General features: G+C 42.5%; 1 protein-coding gene across 1 annotated transcript in view; it reads left to right on the top strand.

The window, feature by feature from the left end:
* fbn1 (fibrillin 1) overlaps nt 1-21,968 on the top strand; it is a 191,416-nt gene that overhangs the window by 42,401 nt on the left and 127,047 nt on the right. The window contains exon 7 of the mRNA XM_033983222.2: nt 19,380-19,577. Coding sequence (XP_033839113.1) covers nt 19,380-19,577 — 198 coding nt within the window. The remainder of the gene's footprint in view (nt 1-19,379; nt 19,578-21,968) is intronic.

Below are 21,968 nucleotides of genomic sequence, written 5' to 3'. Positions count from 1 at the left end.
CACTCTATGGTACAAACTAAATATTTCACAGAGTTGTAGACTTTTATATTTCTTATTAAACTGTAGCAGCTCTTTCACATTTTAGATTTAGTGTTTTGAGCTTTTACAGAAGAAAATGTCATTACTCAACATTTTATTCACTGCTGAGCTCTTAGCCACAGCTGCCCTGGGGTAGACTGACATAAGCAAGGCTGCCAATCTGCACCATCGGCCACTCTTATCATCGATCACTCACATTTACCGGCTCTAGGAATCGCGATTGAGAAAAGTGTCTTGCCTATGGACAAAACGGCAGAACATTTACAGTTCTTTGTTTTTTCTGATCTGTTATAATGTTGTTTCCTCATCACAAACAGACCTGGACTTGTGTTTTGTTTCATTCTCACATGTTTAAAACACAAACCATGCAGATTTAGGCTGAGTTCTTCTCTCAAACTGAAAACACTCTGTTCCACCTTGTGATGTCATCATGTGGTAATACAGGAAGTGCTCCACTGTGTTTTTAAACTCCACACACCTTCATTTCTTGAATTATTTAGATAATTTCAGCCACTGGAATTGCCAATCTCTACTGAACTAAAGGCAAAAAGAGCTGTTAAAACCTGTTGAAAACTACCACTTCATGACATCACAAGGTGGAACAGAGCATTTTGAGCTTTGGAGATGTTACAGACTAATAATAAAGTGTGACTCAATCATGTGTGAATGAAACAAAACACAACTCCAGGTCTTTTTTTGAGGAGGAAACGGTGTTAGAACTCGACTAAACGCTCACAAGAGTCCATTTTGTGTCATATAGGACCTTTAAGTGGTCATTCATTGACCGATATTCAAAGTGCGGGCCTGACTGACCCAAGTGGTACAGTCCAGAGGAAGCGTGCCTAATGTCATACTGTAAGAGTTACGACAGTGATATCACAGAGACGCTCGGGGCAGGAGGGCTTAACCATATCAGGAAGACAAATGTAGAGGGATGAATGGAGCTTGTTATTTCTGGCTGGACGTGACTGAAATCTGGACAGTGGGAGACAGAATAATCTCTTTGACTGTGAGACATCCTTAAACCTCGCTCAATGTTTTTGGAAAATTTTGAAGAATTTTGTTTGCACTAAAATAGTTTAAAATGTCTAAATCCGTTAATTGCTGTGTGATAATCCTGTTCTTGAGTGTCACAAGAAACTGGAACAGACACAGAAACTTTTTTTTTTTGTGTTTTTTTTTTTTTATTGCAAAACAGTTAAATGGGATAAAAGAATTTTAGATGAAACCATAGATAAAGAAGTGGACTAAGTTAACTCTAGCAGGAGTGACTTTGGGGAAAGAAGACGCCTGATTTGTTCATATCTTGATTTACAGACACAAGAGTGAAATAAAAACCCCAGGATCATGTAGAGCGGGTTAATACGAACATTTAAGACCAAAATGATGAGTCTGACAGCAGCAGGTACAGAGAGAGGACACAGTTTTTCAATAGAAAGTGAATTGGAGCCAGAGTTGATGGAGCCAGAGTTGATGGAGCCGGAAGTGCACCCACATCTTTAAATCTCACAATGCAATTTACAAAAACAAAACAAAAACTTTAACGGTATAACAGTATTCTCTAAGGCTGCATTTGCATTTCCGCACATCAAAAGTGGAACTAAATTGGGACCAATCCTGGACTAGACCAGAGCTAAACCTGAACTAGGACCAAACCATGTCAGTGAAACAACTAAACCAGTATCAAACCAGGACCAAACTCAGAGTTAAGCAAGCCCAAGCAGGTTACAGGTCAGCTCTGTGGAAAGCGATCTTGCAGTAAGGAAAAGTATAATGCCATAATAAGGAACATTCCAGCTATAACATCTCTACGACCAAGCGTTAAGGTTGTATATTATGCAAAAGTGACTCTTGTGAGCTTTACGTGATGTTCTAAAGCTGTTTCCTCCTCAAAAACAGACCTGGAGTTGTGTTTTATTTCATTCATACATGTTCGAGTAACACTTTATTATTAGTCTGTCTACATCTCCAAAGCTCAAAACGTTCTGTTCCACTTTGTGATGTCATCAAGTGATAGTTTTCAAGTGAACAGCTATGTACCTTTTGTCTTTTGTTTAGTAGATATAGTAGAGATTGGAAATTCCAGAGCTGAAATGATACAAATGATTCTAGAAATGAAGGTGTGTGGAGTTTAAAAACACAGTGGAGCACTTCCTGTACTACCACATGATGACATCACAAGGTGGAGCAGAGTATTTTCAGTTTGAGAGAAGAACTCAACCTAAATATGCAGGGTTTGTGTGTTAAACATGTGTGAATGAAACAAAAAACACAACTCCAGGTTTGTTTGTGAAGAGTAAACTACATTAGAACAGAGGTCAGAAAACAGCATAATATGGGCCCTTTAAGATCGCCCAAAATCCCCCGTATTCCATCCCCAAATTCCACTCCGCTCTTCTCTGGCCCTAAACATTAGAAGTAAAACGTTTCAATGTGACGGCATGCAGCGGCGCAGAGCCAGGGCCCTGTGGACACGTGAGCCCACATGAGTCTTGGGTCAGTCAGCTGAGTCTGGCCTTAATGCCTCACTCACGGCCTCCGGACCAGGGACACACAAAAACACAGTGTGAGTCAATGTGGGCCAATGTGTCGGCGTGTATTCTGCGCATTAAGGGATATCAGTATACGCTAAAACGAAACTAGATACTCATTTGATCTGGTTTTGATACTGGAATCTCACATTAATGGAACAAAATTGGATGTTTCCAGAATATTTTTAGGCTACTACGGAGTCCTTTAGAGAGTGTTTTTCTTGCCATTGAGCTGTTGTGTTAAGTTTTGGTTTAGTCCTGGTTTAGTTCTAGTTGAGTCCTGGTTCAGTCCAGGTTTAGTCCTGGTTCAGTCCTGGTTCAGTTCTGGAAACATCTAGCTCTTGTCTGTCCCGATTGAGACTTTGTTAAGTCTGGGTTTAGTCTTGGTTCAGTCTTGGTTTAGTCCTGGTTCAGTCCTGGTTTAGTCCTGGTTTAGTCCTGGTTTAGTCCTGGTTTAGTCCTGATTTAGTCCTGGTTTAGTCCTGGTTTAGTCCTGGTTCAGTCCTGGTTCAGTCCTGGTTTAGTCCTGGTTTAGTCCTAGTTTAGTCCTGGTTTAATCCTAGTTTAGTCCTGGTTTAATCCTAGTTTAGTCCTGGTTCAGTCCTGGTTTAGTCCTAGTTTAGTCCTGGTTTAATCCTAGTTTAGTCCTGGTTCAGTCCTGGTTCAGTCCTGGTTTAGTCCTAGTTTAGTCCTGGTTTAGTCCTGGTTTAGGCCTGGTTCAGTTCTGCAAACATCTAGCTCTGTCCCAATTGAGACTTTGTTTCGTCTGGGTTTAGTCCTGGTTTAGTCCTAGTTCAGTCCTGGTTTGGTCCTGATTTAGTCCTGATTTAATCCTGGTTTAGTCCTGGTTTAGTCCTAGTTTAGTGCTGGTTCAGTCCTGGTTCAGTCCTGGTTTAGTCCTGGTTTAGTCCTGATTTAGTCCTGGTTTAGTCCTGGTTCAGTCCTGGTTTAGTCCTAGTTTAGTCCTGGTTTAGTCCTGGTTTAGTCCTAGTTTAGGCCTGGTTCAGTTCTGCAAACATCTAGCTCTTGTCTGTCCCAATTGAGACTTTGTTTCGTCTGGGTTTAGTCTTGGTTTAGTCTTGGTTTAGTCCTGGTTTAGACCAAGTTCACGCTGAGGACTTTTCTTATTGTCAGACCAAAAGTCTGGTTCCCACGAGGTAAATCCTTCATTAGAGCCATTATGTGCTTTAAAGACAGTAATAGGTTCATTATGGTGAAGGTTTGGTTCGGTAAGTGCTCGTTATGGTGAAGGTTAGAGTCTCCAGAGAATGAGTTTAAATCTATGTAATGTCCCCACAAAGCATGTACTCCAGCGTGTGTGTGTGGTCGCGGTCGTGAGCGAGTGAACGAGTGCCGAGTTGGTCCAAAGAGGAGGATCTGTTCTACAACAGATCTACAACTAGACAATGTGCCAGGACAAGTTTAAAAATGTTCCTTCTGTTGTTTAAAATATAGTTTTATTAAAAAAACAAAAAATTCTAATTGTGATATCAAGCAGTATGTGACAACACGAGCAGCTGTTCAGGGGTTTAGTCCTGGTTTAGTTTAGGTTCAGTCCTAGTCCTGGAGACATCGGCACAGTGAGGGAAGAAATACTCAACTTTGTTACTAGAGCACAAGTACAGATACAGGAGCTAAAAATACGCTCAAGTATAAATTGTATTTTAAGGACAGTACTTTACTACTTTTTCTTTGTTACATACAGATGGTCTATTCCTGGTTCATTCATGCTTTAGTTCAGGTTCAGTCCTGGTTTAGTCCTCGTTTAATCCTTGTTCAGTCCCGGTTCAGTCCTGGTTCAGTCCTAGTTTAGTCCTGGTTCAGTCCTGCTTTAGTGCTGGTTCAGTCCTGGTCTAACTCTAGTTCAGTCCTGGTTTAGTCCTGGTTTAGTCCTGGTTTAGTCCTGGTTCAAACTTGGTTCAGTCCTGGTTCAGTCCTGCTTTAGTCCTGCTTTAGTCCTGGTTTAGTCCTGGTTCAGTCCTGGTTCAGTCCTGGTTTAGTCCTGGTTCAGTCCTGGTCTAACTCTAGTTCAGTCCTGGTTTAGTCCTGGTTTAGTCCTGGTTCAAACCTGGTTCAGTCATGGTTCAGTCCTGGTTCAGTCCTGGTTTAGTCCTGGTTTAGTCCTGGTTTAGTCCTGGTTTAGTCCTGGTCTAATTCTAGTTCAGTCCTGGTTCAGTCCTGGTTCAGTCCTGCTTTAGTCCTGGTTCAGTCCTGGTCTAACTCTAGTTCAGTCCTGGTTTAGTCCTGGGTTAGTCCTGGTTTAGTCCTTGTTCAGTCCTCGTCTAACACTAGTTCAGTCCTGGTTTAGTCCTGGTTCAAACCTGGTTAAGTCATGGTTCAGTCCTGGTTCAGTCCTGCTTTAGTCCTGCTTTAGTCCTGGTTTAGTCCTGGTCTAATTCTAGTTCAGTCCTGGTTCAGTCCTGCTTTAGTCCTGGTTCAGTCCTGGTCTAACTCTAGTTCAGTCCTGGTTCAGTCCTGCTTTAGTCCTGGTTTAGTCCTGATCTAATTCTAGTTCAGTCCTGATTCAGTCCTGGTTCAGTCCTGGTTCAGTCCTGGTTCAGTCCCGGTTTAGTCCTGGTTCAGTCCTGTTTCAGTCATGGTTTAGTCCTGGTTCAGTCCTGGTTCAGTCCTGGTTCAGTCCTGCTTTAGTCCTGGTTCACTCTTCCACACTGTCATTTTGAGGTCACCTTTCACATCGTGGGGACTAAACCTCACCCTCTCCGTTCAATAAATCCATCAGTTTTCGCTTAGTCACACGTTTTAAAGTTCATCTGTGGGTTAACCTAAGCTGGGGTTTCAGTTTAGGTTAAGGTTTGGCCCGTACTCGTCGTGATTCTGCTCCGGAGAATGAATGTAGGTCAATGTAACGTCCCCACAAAGCACACTAATCCACCCAGGCATGCGCGCGTGTGTGTGAATGTGGCGGTGAGCGCTCGGGTCCGGAGAGGATGTAGAAATCCGTTGACAGGCCGACAGGGACGGCCCCGCCCTGATATGAGCCCATTAAAAAGAAACATATGAGGTACCATTAACTTCCAACAGCAGGGAAAGGCTCTCTGGGGCTGGATCCACACGGGCCGGGACGGACTCCTGCTCAGGGATATAAAACATTCACTGAGCAATTTGACTTTTATGCTTCTGCTAAGACACTTCCACGCCTGTCACGAAAAGACATTTGGAATTGTGATGTAAAAATATAGACGATAAACAATGATATTTAAAATCGTTACGCCCCAACACGATAACCTCCAATCGCAAAACTATTAAGTCTCCTCCTCAAAAACAGACCTGGAGGTGAGTTTTGTTTCATTCACACGTGTTTGGTGGAAGAAGTGCTCAGTTTTGTTAAGTAAAAGTGCAGTCCTGGTTTAGCCCTGGTTTAGTCCTGGTTTGGTCCTGGTTTAGTCCTGGTTTAGACCTGGTTTAGTTCTAGTTCAGTCCTGGTTTAGCCCTGGTATACTCCAGGTTAAGTCCTGGTTTAGTCCTGGTTTAGACCTGGTTTAGTCCTGGTTTAATTCTGGTTAGGTCCTGGTTTGGTCCTTGTTTGGTCCTGGTTTAGTCCTGGTTTAGTTCTAGTTCAGTCCTGGTTTATTCCTGCTTTAGTCCTGGTTCAGTTCTGGTTTAGTCCATATGTTTGAACAGTCCAGCATTATTAGTCTGTTACATCTCCAAAGCTCAAAATGCTCTGTTCACCTTGTGATGTCATCAAGTGGTAGTTTTCAAGTTAACAGCTACTTTTACCTTTAGTTCAGTAGAAGATTGACAATTCCACGACTGAAATGTTCCAAATGATTCTAGATATGAAGGTGTTGTGGAGTTTAAAAACACAGTGGAGGACTTCCTGTATCACCACATGATGACATCACAAGGTGGAACAGAGTGTTTTCAGTCTAAATCTGCAGGGTTTGTGTGTTTAAACATGTGTGAATGAAAGAAAGCACAACTCCAGGTCTGTTTGTGATGAGGAAACAAGATCATAACATAGATCAGAAAATACTGTAACATGGACCCTTTAAAAACGTTTGCAACTCTTTAAAAATCGAGCGCACCCTGAGTCCACTTGGTCTGCAGTATTCGTAGTATTCGTAGTAGTCGTAGTATTCGTAGTATTATAGTATTTTCAATGAAGGACCCGGGGCAGCAGACAGAGCTCTTTTGGATTCCTGAGCGCAGAAAGAAACATATTTTGGAGTTAATCCAGGAAACTCTTTTGACCCACTTCCTCGGCCTGCCTCCTGTTCGCCGGGCTGTTGTCGCTCACGGAGACGGGGATCGAGGGAAGGCAGCGGCTCCATTGTGTTTGCGAGGGTCTGTCTGCACATACCCGGCCTCACGTGGACCCGAGGCGCCCGGGTCCCATAGTAATATGATAAACATTCAGGGCAACAAAACAAAAACACCGAAATGTGAGTGTGAGAAAAGGCAGAGGAAACAGTAAGGACATCGGGCATGGGGTAAAAGGATATAGAAGTACTATTAGAGTTTAAGGAATTAGGGTTAGGGGTGAGGGTTTAGGGTGAGGGTTTAGGGTGAGGTTAGGAGGTTTGGGTTAGGTTTAGGGTCAAGGTTTTAGGGTACAGGTTTAGATTGAGGAGGTTAGGTTTAGGATGTAGGGTTTAGGGTTTAGAGTTAGGGTTTAGGGTTAGAGTTTAAGGTTAGGGTTTAGGGGTAAGAGTTTAGGATCACGGATAGGGTTTATGGTTAGAGGTTAGGGTTAAGGGTTTGGGATTAGGGTTTAGAGTTAGGAGGGTAGGTTTAGGGGGTTATGGTTTAGGATTAGGGTTTAGGGTTAGGAGGGTAGGTTTAGGGGGTTATGGTTTAAGGTTAGGGGTTTAAGATTAGGGTTTAGGGTTAAGAGTTTAGGATCATGGATAGGGTTTATGGTTAGGGGTTAAGGGTTTAGGGTTAGGAGGGTAGGTTTAGGGGGTTATGGTTTAGGGTTAGGGGTTTAGGATTAGGGTTTAGGGGTAAGAGGGTAGTTTTAGGGGGTTATGGTTTAGGGTTAAGGGTTTAGGATTAGGGTTTAGGGTTAGGAGGGTAGGTTCAGGGGGTTATGGTTTAGGGGTTTAGGATTAGGATTTAGGGGTAAGAGTTTAGGATTCTGGATAGGGTTTAGGGGTTATGGTTTAGGATGTAGGTTTTAGTGTTTAGGGTTAGGGTTTAGGATTCGGTTTTAGGGTGTAGGGGTTAGGGTTTAGATTTAAAGTTAAGGTTTAAGGCGTAGAGTTTAGGTTTTAGGTTTAAAGTTAAGGTTTAGGGTGTAGGGGCTAGGTTTAGTGTTTAGGGTGTAGGGTTTAGGTTTCGGGTTTCTTTCTTAGTAGTGTTGATCATAATAACATTGCATTAGTTCACAGTAATTTTACATTTTTCTAACTATATAAGGAATAATACAATATTCCTTTGTGTAGTTTCATTTTAAGAGGTTTAGGGTTAGAGGATAGGGGTTAGGGTTTAGGGTTTAGGGTTTAGAGTTCCTTTCTTAGTCGTCTTGATCATAAAAACAGTGCATTAATTCATAGTAGTTTTACACTGTTGTGTGACAAAACAAAAACATGTCACAGAAATATGTTTGAGTGGGAGCGAAGACAGAGTAAACACAAGAGAACATCATTCACAGGTTCAAATAAAACATTTAGAAAACTGTCTTGGGCCTGAGGAGTTTCACCTTTTGCTCGTCACCATGGAGACGCTATTCCTTTGGCTGGAATGTTCCACAGTTTGGCATTAAACCTGTCTATCTTGCATTTATTCAGTTATAGTGTTTTTTTATTGCCAGTTATATAAATATCTATTTTTCTTTTATAACGATAAATCTGTGGGAAAGATGGACTGGTGTGGGCAGAGTTGTGTTTTAGTTTTTGTTTTTCCTCATGCAGAAAACAGGGAGTTACTGTCTATGCGAAGGGTCATGTCTCTTAGTACGCTAGTTTTGTTTTTGTTTTTTTACAAACGTGCATTCTTACTGTGAGTGGGCTTGCTTCTCCGCTGATTTGACCTATAACTCGGCCGGGGAGCGGATCCAAGGAGATAGCTGAGTTGAATTCCATATTATTGAACATTAAATAAATAATCCGTCAAGGCAGTGGATCGAAACGAACGGCTCCAGATGGGATTTCTTGTTCTTAAATCAGTTTAATTGATCAAGATATTACTGTTACTGGTTTTTGGATTGGATTGTGTCCTTGGGCAAGACATTTCACCCGCATTACCTGGTATGAATGTGCACGTGAAGGTTGGTGGAGGTGGTGGTCGGAGGGGCTGATGGTGCAGATTGGCCAAACCCATTTCACAGGCCGTACCTTTGCACATATACGCTCCATGCACATATACGGTCTAATGTACAGATCACTCCACTTGGCAGCAGTGTGGAGTTTCGCAGCCAGTTGTGGATATAGACTCGCACTTTTCAGAGGTGTTAAGTGGAAAAACATTATGAGGTGATGGTGGAGACTGATTCTGTGGCTTTAACAAAGTCGTATAAAACACATTGTGGTGTCGCTGTGTCCAAAAGTACTTTCCAACTCAAGGAACTTCCATGAAATCGTAAAATCTTAAAAATCAGGGACAGTGTGATTCTCTTTGTTGTGTTCTGGCAGTGGTGAAGACGTTTGTTACTTGGGTAAAAGTACAGATGCTGGGGAAAAAAAAGTATTGAAGTACCTGTTTAAAAATGTGTGTAAAGAGTAAAAGGTCAAAATATTTTGCGCAGATTTTGTTTTTATTTGTATATTTTAGTTTTGCTCAGATTATGAACGTGTTAAAATAAATCCTCAGATTTTTCAGCGGGTCTCAAACGATTATAAAAAATACTTTTACTTTTCAGTCCAGTTCAAAAATGTAGTGAAGTAAAAGTAAAAAGTATCCACTTGTACGTTCCATGACTGTATTCTAGGCTGCGTTCACACACACCCAGTTTAGTCCTGATCGAGTCCCGGTTTAGTCCTGGTTTAGTTTTGTTCTAGTCCTGGTTTAGTCCTGGGTTAGTCCTGGTTTATTCCTGGTTTAGTCCTGGTTTAGCCCTGGTTTATTCCTGGTTTAGTCCTCGTTAAGTTCCGGTTTCTTCCCAGTTTAGTCCCGGTTTAGTCCTGGTTTAGTTTTGTTCTAGTCCTGGTTTAGTCCTGGTTTATTCCTAATTTAGTCCTGGTTTAGTCTCAGTTTAGTCCTGCTTTATTTCTGGTTTATTTCTGGTTTATTTCTGGTTTAGTCCTGGTTTATTCCTGGTTTATTCCTGTTCTAGTCCTGGTTTATTCCTAGTTTAGTCCTGGTTTATTCCTGGTTTAGTCCATGTTTAGTCCATGTTTAGTCCTGGTTTATTCCTGGTTTATTCCTGGTTTAGTCCTGGTTCAGTCCTGGATATTCCTGGTTTAGTCCTGGTTTAGTACTGGTTTAGTCTCAGTTTATTCCTGGTTTATTCTTGGTTTATTCCTGGTTTAGTCCTGGTTTAGTCCCGGTTAAGTCCTGGTTTAGTCTCAGTTTAGTCCTGGTTTATTTCTGGTTTATTTCTGGTTTAGTCCTGGTTTATTCCTGGTTTATTCCTGGTCTAGTCCTGGTTTATTCCTGGTTTAATTTTGGTTTGGTCCTGGTTTAGTCCTGTTCTAGTCCTGGCTTAGTCCTGGTTTAGTTCTGGTTTAGTCCCGGTTTAGTCCAGTTTTAACATAATCTGAGTGAACCCACGCTCAGTTTCCTGGTGCAGTTTTTCTTCAGACATTTTTCTCTCCAGTTGTTCGTCTTCGTCCACAGATCTCGTCTCCCGTGATGTTGGTTTAGGTTGGAGTTCCAAGCTGTACTAACAGACGTAGAACAAATCGCTTTTGGACACACCGACGAAACAAAAGCTCACAGACAAATGGCCGCTCTGGGCTGGAGAATGGAAACTTCAAAATGAAACGTGCCGTGTGCAGCGCTAATGTAAGAGCTGATGTATGATACCAGAAGGATAACGCCAACTGAAGCGGGAGACGGATCCAACATGGCCGCTGTATTGGTTACCATGGCGCCACTAATACAAATGAAACACACAAGAAGTTAGTGAGGATTTGTAGCACAGTTAGCAATGGAAGCTCTTTATTCAACCTTCTGCACAACATTTCCAAACTTACGACAAAAATAACAAAACTATACACAACTAAACAAAGTATAATATATAGTCCGGGTTTAGTCCTGGTTTAGTCCTGGCTTAGTCCTGCTTTAGTCCTGGTTTAGTCCTGTTCTATTCCTGGTTTAGTTCTATCATAGTCCTGGCTTAGTCCTGGTTCAGTCCTGGTTTAGTCCTGGTTTAGTCCTGTTCTAGTTCTTGTTTTAGTCTTGTTCTAGTCCTGGTTTTGTTCTATTCTAGTCCTGGTTTAGTACCGGTTTAGTCCAATTCTAGTCCTGGTTTAGTCCTGATTTAGTCCTGTTCTAGTTCAAGTTTTAGTCTTGTTCTAGTCCTGGTTTAATTATATTCTAGTCCTGGTTTAGTCTCGGTTAAGTCCTGGTTTAGTTCTGTTCTAGTCCTGGTTTAGTCCTGACTTTGTTTCATTCTCACATGTTTAACACACAAACAAACCTGCAGATTTAGGCTGAGTTCTTCTCTCAAACTGAAAACACGCTTTTCCACCTTGTGATGTCATCATGTGGTAATACACGCAGTGCTTCACTGTGTTTTTAAACTCCACACACCTTCATTTGTAGAATCACTTGGACAATTTACGCTATGGAATTACCAATCTCTACTAAACTAAAGGTAAAAGGAGCTGTTCACTTGAAAACTACCACTTCATGACATCACAAGGTGGAACAGAGCGTTTTGAGCTTTGGAGATGTTACAGACTAATAATAAAGTGTGAATGAAACAAAACACAACTCCAGGTCTGTTTTTGAGGAGGTAACAGCATTAGAACGTGACTTAAAGCCCATAAGAGTCAGTTTTGTGTAATGTAGGACCTGTGTAATATTTCAGAACACGTTTGTACACATCTAAATCGCAGGTAGAACAGGATTTTTCAATAAAAGACACTGTACAGGAGGTTTTGATTGACAGGTGAAGCGAGTGGTGGAAATGGTAGCACGTTTATATCCTTAGACCCAATACTAAATGTCTGTGTAAGCTCCCGAAAAGCTTCCATTTTCTAGCCCGACTTTCTTTCCATATTAGCCGTATTAACTGTGGCCGTTTGCTGAAGGCGCTGGGTCTTTGGCTGAGCTGGTGCTGTGTGTGCGTTTGATTCCTCTCTCGGCTCATTTCTGTGTGAACCGTGTGATGGCTCCCAGATGTTCAGGACATGGGTGGATCCCCCAGCTGCGAACGCTCGGATGACGAATGCAATGACACCATTTTCCCCTGAGCTACGGCCGGCCTCTCCCCTCTCACCTCAGCTGACTGCGAAACTTCATTCACTTCATCCCTGCGTTTGGTTTTACTGGGTTATATCCTTCAGAACGTGTAATTGTCAAGCATTACACAGTTAGAATTAAACAGCGGTCAGAACATCTCAGCTGATAATGAGAGAGGACAAGGACTTTGGGCTCAAATTTACGAGTGACTTTTAAAACTGAGTGTGAACGCTGTAGGTAAAGACTTTTTCCATGTGTCCAGACTATTTTTAGTTCACAGTGAGCTGGGCTGGTTTATAAGGGAGACAATGCAGGTGAAGAGGACACATATTTAAAATAAAATAAAAAAGATAAAAAAAGAAGATAGATTGGGGGATGGGAGGAAGAAATCTTTGGTCTCTGGTTTGGTCTCTTGTCTCTGGTCTTTGATCTGGTCTTTGTTCTCAGGTCTCTGGTCCCTGGTGTCTGGTTTGGTCTCTTGTCTCCGGTCTCCGGTCTCCGGTCTCTGGTCTGGTCTTTGGTCTGGTCTCTGGTCTGGTCTTTGGTCCGGTCTCTGGTCTGGTCTCTTGTCTCTGGTCTTTGGTCTAGTCTCCGGTCTCTGGTCTCTGGTCTGGTCTCTGGTGTCTGGTCCAGTCTCTGGTCTGGTCTCTGGTCTGGTCTCTGGTCTGTGGTCCAGTCTCTGGTCTGGTCTTTGGTCTGGTCTCTGTTCTGGTCTTTGGTCTGGTCTCTGGTCTGGTCTCATGTCTCTGGTCTGGTCTCTGGTCTCTGGTCCAGTCTCTGGTCTGGTCTCATGTCTCTGGTCTGCTCTCTGGTCTTTAGTCTGGTCTTTGGTCTGGTCTCTGGTCTGGACTCAGGTCTGGTCTCAGGTCTGGATTCTGGACTCTGGTCTCTAGTCTAGTCTCATGTCTCTGGTCTGGTCTTTGGTCTGGTCTCTTGTCTCTGGTCTGGACTCTGGTCACTGGTCTTTGGTCTCTGTTCTCTGGTCTGGTCTCTGGTCTGATCTCTTGTCTCTGGTCCGGTCTCTGGTCTCTGGTTTCTGGTCTCTGTTGTTACATTCTTTCATTCCTCCAATTCCAATTCCTCCGTGAACTTGAACACAGGTCAGAACATCTCAGCTGACGATGGGGAAACATCTTTGGTCTCAAATTTACGAGCAACTTTTAAAACTGTGAACGCTGTAGGTAAAAACTTTTTCCATATGTCCAGACTATTTTTAGTTCAATGAGCTGGACTGGTTTATTGGTGAGACTCTGCAGGTGAAGAAGACACGTTTACAAAACTCACATTTGGATATAAATGTGGAACTTTTTCTGTAGTTTACTCGCATGCATGGAAGACAAAATAAGATAGAGATGTGAGAGAGAATATGAAGGGAGGAAAAGAAGAGATAGATCAGGGGTGGGAAGAAGAGAGAGGCTGGAGATATGTGAAAGAGAAGATGGAAACAGAGATAAAGTGAGAGAGAGGAGGCAAACTGCACAAGAGCTGGTCTGGTCTCTGGTCTCTGGACTCTGGTCTCTGGTCTGGTCTCTGGTCCGGTCTCTGGTCCGGTCTCTGGTCTGGTCTCTGGTCTCTGGTCTGGTCTCTGGTCCGGTCTCTGGTCCGGTCTCTGGTCTGGTCTCTGGTCTGGTCTTTGGTCTGGACTCTGGTCTTTGGTCCGGTCTCTGGTCCGGTCTCTGGTCCGGTCTCTGGTCTGGTCTTTGGTCTGGACTCTGGTCTTTGGTCCGGTCTCTAGTCTGGACTCTGGTCTGGTCTCTGGTCTGGTCTTTGGTCTGGTCTTTGGTCTGGTCTTTGGTCTGGTTTCTGGTCCGGTCTCTGGTCTGGTCTTTGGTCCGGTCTCTGGTCTTTGGTCCGGTCTCTGGTCTGGACTCTGGTCTGGTCTTTGGTCCGGTGTCTGGTCTGGTCTTTGGTCTGGATTCTGGTCTTTGGTCCGGTCTCTGGTCTGGTCTCTGGTCCGGTCTCTGGTCCGGTCTCTGGTCTGGTCTCTGGTCTCTGGTCTGGTCTCTGGTCCGGTCTCTGGTCCGGTCTCTGGTCTGGTCTCTGGTCTGGTCTTTGGTCTGGACTCTGGTCTTTGGTCCGGTCTCTGGTCCGGTCTCTGGTCCGGTCTCTGGTCTGGTCTTTGGTCTGGACTCTGGTCTTTGGTCCGGTCTCTAGTCTGGACTCTGGTCTGGTCTCTGGTCTGGTCTTTGGTCTGGTCTTTGGTCTGGTCTTTGGTCTGGTTTCTGGTCCGGTCTCTGGTCCGGTCTTTGGTCCGGTCTCTGGTCTTTGGTCCGGTCTCTGGTCTGGACTCTGGTCTGGTCTTTGGTCCGGTGTCTGGTCTGGTCTTTGGTCTGGATTCTGGTCTTTGGTCCGGTCTCTGGTCTGGTCTTTGGTCTGGTCTTTAGTCCGGTCTCTGGTCTGGTCTTTGGTCTGGTCTTTGGTCTGGATTCTGGTCTTTGGTCCGGTCTCTGGTCCAGTCTCTGGTCTGGTCTTTGGTCTGGATTCTGGTCTTTGGTCCGGTCTCTGGTCTGGTCTCTGGTCTGGTCTTTAGTCCGGTCTCTGGTCTGGTCTTTGGTCTGGTCTTTAGTCCGGTCTCTGGTCTGGTCTCTGGTCTGGTCTTTGGTCTGGACTCTGGTCTTTGGTCCGGTCTCTAGTCTGGACTCTGGTCTGGTCTCTGGTCTGGTCTTTGGTCTGGTCTTTGGTCTGGTCTTTGGTCTGGTCTTTGGTCTGGTTTCTGGTCCGGTCTCTGGTCTGGTCTTTGGTCCCGTCTCTGGTCTCTGGTCCGGTCTCTGGTCTGGTCTTTGGTCTGGACTCTGGTGTTTGGTCCGGTTTCTGGTCTGGTCTTTGGTCCGGTCTCTGGTCTGGACTCTGGTCTGGTCTTTGGTCCGGTCTCTGGTCTGGTCTCTGGTCTGGTCTTTAGTCCGGTCTCTGGTCTGGTCTTTGGTCTGGTCTTTAGTCCGGTCTCTGGTCTGGTTTTTGGTCTGGTCTTTGGTCTGGTCTTTGGTCTGGATTCTGGTCTTTGGTCCGGTCTCTGGTCCAGTCTCTGGTCTGGTCTTTGGTCTGGATTCTGGGCTGGACTCCACATGGGAAAGTCACTCACAAAGTCCCATTTGTTGCTTCCCACTGCTTCCTCTCCGGCTGTTGTCTGAGCTCAAATATGGGAACAATTTCTGCCTCCACTGAACGACTGGCTCATGTGGGCACGGCGTTATTTTATTCTTTATCAAACTGGGTCAGTAGTCGCTCAGGGTTGTTGGTTCAAATCCAGCCTTTTGCATTTCAGTCATTGTGTCTTTGGGCCAAACACATTTCCCACATATGAGAGCTGTTAGCGAATACTGCTCCAAAACGCTTTGACTTAAAGAGGGATGTTCTGATCCAGTTTTTTGGCTCCTGATCCGATCTGACTTTTAAAACATTTGCAATTCCTAATACCGATCCGATACTGATCTCATAGTTAAAGGTGCTATATTACACAAAATGGACTGTTGAGAACTTTAAGTCTCGTTATAATGTTGTTACCTCGTCAAAAACAGATCTGGAGTTGTGTTTTGTTTCATTCACACATATTTGAGTAACACTTTATTATTAGTCTGTACATCTCCAAAGTTCAAAACGCTCTGTTCCACTTTGTGATGTCATGAAGTGGTAGTTTTCAAGTTAACAGCTTCTTTTGCCTTTAGTTCAGTAGAGATAAGTGACAATTCCAGGGCTGAAATGATCCAAATGATTCTAGAAATTAAGGTGTGTGGAGTTTAAAAACACAGTTGAGCACTTCCTGTATTACCACTTGATGACATCACAAGGTGGAACAGAGTGTTTACAGTTTGAGAGAAGAACTCAACCTAAATCTGCAGGGTTTGTGTGTTAAACATGTGTGAATGAAACAAAACACAACTCCAGGTCTGTTTGTGTGGAGGAAACATTAGAACAGATCAGAAAATAAACATAAATAGATTTGGAAATAACATTACAAACTGAACTGAGTTGTCACTTCTGTGTTGTATTATATTTTGTATTTTCTTGTGAGTAACATCCAAAATGTTAATCCACGAACGATGAAACAGATAGTATGTAATTCATATAACTGCTCAGTATCATGGTTTAGCAAGGAGCGGGCGCTTAGCAAAGCTGTCAATCAAACCTGGTGCTAATGCTAATATGAGCGACCTCGGGGAAGGAAGGCGCCTCATTCGTCTGTTATTAATGTTCATATTTTGATTTACAGACACAATAGTGACATAAAAAACCCAGGATCATGTAGAGCGGGTTAATACGAACATTTAAGACCAAAATGATGAGTCTGACAGCAGCAGTTCTCCCCCCAGTGAAGAAAGAAATGTCTGTTTTGAGTTATTGTATTTTGTCTATTCAGAGCTACCGTAGCTGCCATATTGTTACAGACTTTCAACAGTTCAGTCATTTTTCACTGTTTTTAACCTGTGTAAACCGTCATTTGACCTCATGCAAATATCTGTATGTGAGTATTGTAACGTTATAACATGTTATCTCACTCTATAAACTCATTTCAGACACTTTAACTTCATTTACAGTGTATATTTGCACTAAAATAGAAGACGCTAATAGCGCTAGCATGTCTATGGAATTTTCCATTCATGTTAGCATGATGCTAATCAACTGTTTTAAACATGTTTTCATTAGCTGTATTTACCTTTAAGCTAATGTTGTGCATATATTATGTTATAATAAGCTACGATATGTTGGTTTATGTAGCTCTGCATAATATTTGTTTATAGGAATATAAAACTTTGTATGTTACAGTTGTACAATCTACTCTTCGTTAAATGTTTAAAACAGCGAGAGGCTTCCTGGGTGTTTATTGGAGACCATACACTAGTGGACTTTTTTCAGTTGAAAGTGAATTGGAGCCAGAAGCATGCTAACTCATGCTAGCTCCCTATTTGAAAAGTGCTGACTAGCGTGTTAGCTATGTCCATTTATATAAACAGTCTAAAACCGTAATATAATTTAATCTAAGTTGCCATTCTGCTCTTTTTACCATCCAATTTTTTTTCTTTTTAATCGTAAACTCATTTCTTTTCATTTTGCCATTGATTCAATATTGACAAACCCTCTCTTATACTTCCAAGTTTTCCATTTTCCCATCGGTTTACCACTACTTCACCTGATAACACTGTGTTCTGTTATTGGATCCATCGGGAGGTTGTTGCTAGGGCGCGTCGTCAGGGAGTGGACTGAATCAGCTGCGTTCAAAGGTGGAGTTTTGAGGCGCAGAGAGACGGGATGTCCCACAGGGGGCTTATTCACACTGTTATGGTCAAATGTAATGGCTTTTAATGCTAGGCTACATGCATTTTAGAGGAACACCCTTCAGTTTCGACAGGATCCAGCGGTACATTTGAACGATGACCTCTCCACTGTCAACGATTTCAACATCTCTGGCCTCTTGGACCTAAATAATTCATAAAACCATTTCCCAATTGACAGAAATCTGATCGAGGTGGAATGGACTAACCTTTAACCCTGAAATTGCTTAAAGAAATACCTCGAAAGGCGTGGTTCTTCACTGTAAATGAGGTCTCATCTCCGCAAATCTAACCTGGAAAGTGACCTAGATAAGTTTAAAGGTTATATAATAAGCAAAATGGATTTTCATGAGCTGTTAGCCATGTTAAAATGTTGTTACCTCCCTGAAAGCATATCTGGAATTGTGTTTTAACTCTTTATTATTAATCTGTAACATCTCCAAAGCTTAAAATGCTCCGTTCCACCTTGTGATGTCATGAAGTGGTAGTTTTCAAGCTCCTTTTACCTTTAGTTCAGTAGAGATTGGCAATTCCAGGGCTGAAATGATCCAAATGATTCTAGAAATGAAGGTGTGTGGAGTTTAGAAACACAGCAAAGCACTTCCTGTATTACCACATGATGATATCACAAGGTGGAACAGAGTCTTTTCACTTTGAGAGAAGAAAGAACAGAATGAAACCCACAGATAGGAAAACATGCTGCAATAACACTGCATTAGCTGCTTTTACAAAAATTCTGAATATAGTGTACGTTCCAAGGTGGAGCACTTCCTGTATTGCCACATGATGACATCACAAGGTGGAATAGAGTTTTTTCAGTTTGAAAGAAGAGAGAAAAGAACATAAATATGCAGGTTTGTGTGTTAAACTTGTGTGAATGAAACAAAACACAACTCCAGGTCGGTTTGTGACGAGGAAACATTCAAACACATATCAGAAAACAGCGCGATATGGGCCTTTTAACTCTCCTCCAGGAAAGTTACGCAGTGCTACTTTAAAATGGTCCCATCTGGCTGTTGACTTCAGGTACGATGGCTGCGAGTGGAGATGTGCTAATACCTACAGCAGACTGGATACTCGTTATGTAAATCCCGACGTTCACTGGACACTGGAGCGGCCCACGTCTCGGCTCTAAAAGCTTTTCCAGACACAACACCTGAGAGTCAGAGGAGCGACGCCGAGACAAAGATCTCATTGTGCACAACTGTTGTCACGATACTGCACTGAATCATACGAGCACTTGGGCGACTTTTAAAGGGGACGTGTTACGCTGTTTTCTGATCTCTGTTCTAATGTTGTTTCCTCATCACAAACAGACCTGGAGTTGTGTTTTGTTTCATTCACACATGTTTAAACACACAAGCCCTGCATATTTACATTCTTTTCTTTCTTCTCTCAAACTGAAAACACGCTGTTCGACCTTGTGATGTCATCATGTGGTAATACAGGAAGTGGACCACACACTATATTCATAATTGTTGCAAAAGCTGCTAATGTAGTGTTATTGCAGTGTTTTCCTATCCGTGGTTTCGTAGTGATGTGAAAAACTATAGCGCTGTTGCCATAGCGATTAACAATTAGGTCTGAAACCCATGAGCGGAGCTTAAAGGGAACATATTACGCTATTTTCTGATCTGTTCTAATGTTGTTTCCTTGTCACAAACAGACCTGGAGTTGTGTTTTTTTGTTTCATTCACACATGTTTAACTCACAATCCTATATATTAAGGCTGAGTTCTTCTCTCAAACTGAAAATACTCTGTTCCACCTTGTGATGTCATCATGTGGCAATACAGGAAGTGCTCCACTGTGTTTTTAAACTCCACACACCTTCATTTCTAGAATCATTTGGATCATTTCAGCTCTCGAATTGCCAATTTCTATTGAACTCAAGGTAAAAAGTCGCTGCTAACTTGAAAAGGACCACTTCATGACATCACAAAGTGGAACAGAGCGTTACTCAAGTTACTCAAACGTGTGAATGAAACAAAACACAACTCCAGGTCTGTTTTTGAGGAGGTAACAGCATTAGAACACAACTTAACGCTCACAAGAGTCAATTTTCTGTCATATGAAACATTTAAAGAACCACTGACCGTTATCTTTTTTTTTTTTTTTTACCTCATATATTCTGATTTGTATTGCCTATTAGCCAGTAAGCTAATCACAAATGCACTGTTATTATTATTATTAAGCTAACATATGTTGTCTTCTTCTTTTGTCCCTTCCAGACTACCGTACAGGGCCATGCTTCGCCTCTGTGAATAACCAGATGTGCCAAGGCCAGCTAACGGGCATCGTCTGCACCAAAACCCTCTGCTGTGCTACGGTGGGACGGGCATGGGGGCACCCGTGTGAGATGTGCCCGGCCCAGCCTCACCCCTGTCGCCGCGGGTTCATCCCAAATCACCGAACAGGAGCCTGCCAAGGTAAAGTCTGCCCCCTCTCTGTCTGGAGGCTGCCTTTCACCCACAAACAGTTTACGTTCTGCTTTTTTGACTTTTGACTTGGCCCGTGCGCTACCCGTAGTGTTAGCGCCAACTGTGAAGTAGGTAGAGAAATCACGACGTGTGCCCAGGCAAATACTCAGGATCTGTTTGGGGTAATTAATAAAGTTATGTCAAATAAAAGTGAAGATTAAGTACCACAAAAAGCCCCAAATGCCATTGTCAACAGACCATTAGAGTTGGGCTCATAAACGTACGGGTAATATATTTGAGTTGTAACTTTTTCAAATAAGAACATGCACTATGGAACATTTTGGATGAGGGTTTTTGTCTCCATAGAGATAATTTACGTTTTGCTTTTTACTTTGGACCCGTGCGCTACCCTTAGTACTTAGTACTTACTGCCAACTGCGAAGTAGGTAGAGAAATGTGTGTGTGTTTGACTCATTTAGTTAATAAAGTTATTTCAAATAGTCCTCAAGTAACCATGGAAACGGCATTATCGTCAATGGGAAATGCATGTCTGGATTAATGCTTTGCTATGGAATTTTAATGTGGAAATTTAGTGGAATACTCAAGTGGTGGAAGAAGCGCCCAATTTTGTTACTTAAAAGTACAGACACAAATACTCAAGTAAAAGTAGAAGTGTCACGTGAAAAAATCTACTTAGGTAAAAGTATTAAAGTGCCTGTTAAAAATGTACTTAAAAAGTAAAAAGTGAAAGTATTTCATGAAGGTTTTGAGTCTTATAAAGCTTCAAATGTGGGGATTTTGATAAAGATGTTTTATTTGTATATTTTAGTTTTGCTCAAATTATGAACGTGTTGAAAATAAACCCTCAGACAATAGTAAAAAATACTTTTACTTTTCAGTCCTGTTCAAAAATTTAGTCGAGTAGAAAGTACAAATACTGCTCTCAATTGTAGTGAAGTAAAAGTAAAAGTATCCACTGTTAAATGTACTTATTTATACTTAAGTACGGTACTTTACTACTTGTACTTTGTTACGTTCCACCACTGCTCATACACTAAAACTAATATGAAAAGTATACAACCGTATTAAGTGAGTTTAGTATTGCGTCAGCACTAGCTTCTTTTGATTGTGGTTCAGTCGTGTTTTGATGTGATGCCAGCTAATTATTTTAGTGTGCAATAAGTTGAATTTGAATTTATTGACTTGTATTTCAAAATATGACGTATTTTTAAAGGTCATATATCACACAAAATTGATTCTTGTAGCTTTAAGTCACGTTCTAATGCTGTTTCTTCCTCAAAAACAGACCTGGATTTGTGTTTTGTTTCATTCACACATGTTTGACTAACACTTTATCATTAGTCTGTTACATCTCCAAAGCTCAAAATGCTCTGTTCCACCTTGTGATGTAATAAAGTGGTAGTTTTCAAGTTAACAGCCACGTTTTACCTTTAGTTCAGTAGAAGATTGGCAATTCCAAGGCTGAAATGATCCAAATGACTCTAGAGATGAAGGTGTATGGAGTTTAAACACACAGTGGAGCATTTCCTGTATTATCACATGATGACATCACAAGGTGGAACAGAGTGTTTTCAGTTTGAGAGAAGAATTCATGCTAAATCTGCAGGGTTTGTGTGGATGAAACAAAACACAACTCCAGGTCTGTTTGTGATGAGGAAACATTAGAACAGCGTAAACACGGACCCTTTAACGTTAGTAAAAATCTCTTATTTTTTCGTACCTAATTAAAGCGGTACATACCTCAGATTCATTCCTGACAGGTACAGTGTGGAGCCCTAGATTATGTTGTTTTTGAATTCTGAATCTCTGAATTGGCCCTCCTGCCAGCACCCGTCTGTACCACCTCTACGCCAGTCGTGTATCGGCTCGGTGGAGAGGATTAGGTCTAATTGGGTGGAGCGGAGGTGGGTGGCGGCGGCTCCTGAGTGCGTGTGGAATGCCCCCAGACGGCTCCTCGGTGCTGGGTCTGTCAGAGGAGCTGTGAGGGGTCAGTGATGGAGGTGGGCCCTGGTCTGTCTGCTCCTGGCCCAACAGAACAGCCTCTCTGTGGGACGGCTGATGGGAACAGGGAGTACTCTCGGGACAGAGGAGGGGCATCTGATCTAAGCTGAAATTGAATGTGCTGTTAAAGCGGGAGTATTGTGCAAAATCGACTTTTTGGAGCGTTCTCCCATGTTTTAAAGTCGTTCCTTCATCAAAAACATGTCTGAAGAGGTTTTAGATGTCGTCCATGCATGTTTGAGTAATCTAGCGATCTCTCTCGGCCCCTATTCAAACCCTTTTTACGGTTAGTTGTAAGATTTGTCCAAAGCTCCGCCCGCAAGCCTATGTCACCCCTGCTCCCACACGACAATTCTCCATAAATATACAAAAACATGA

The sequence above is a fragment of the Periophthalmus magnuspinnatus genome, chromosome 3 (genome assembly GCF_009829125.3).
Source record: "Periophthalmus magnuspinnatus isolate fPerMag1 chromosome 3, fPerMag1.2.pri, whole genome shotgun sequence".
Taxonomy (NCBI): Eukaryota; Metazoa; Chordata; class Actinopteri; order Gobiiformes; family Gobiidae; genus Periophthalmus; species Periophthalmus magnuspinnatus.
Note: the sequence above shows the minus strand (reverse complement) of the source record. Positions and strands in the feature narration are given on the sequence as shown.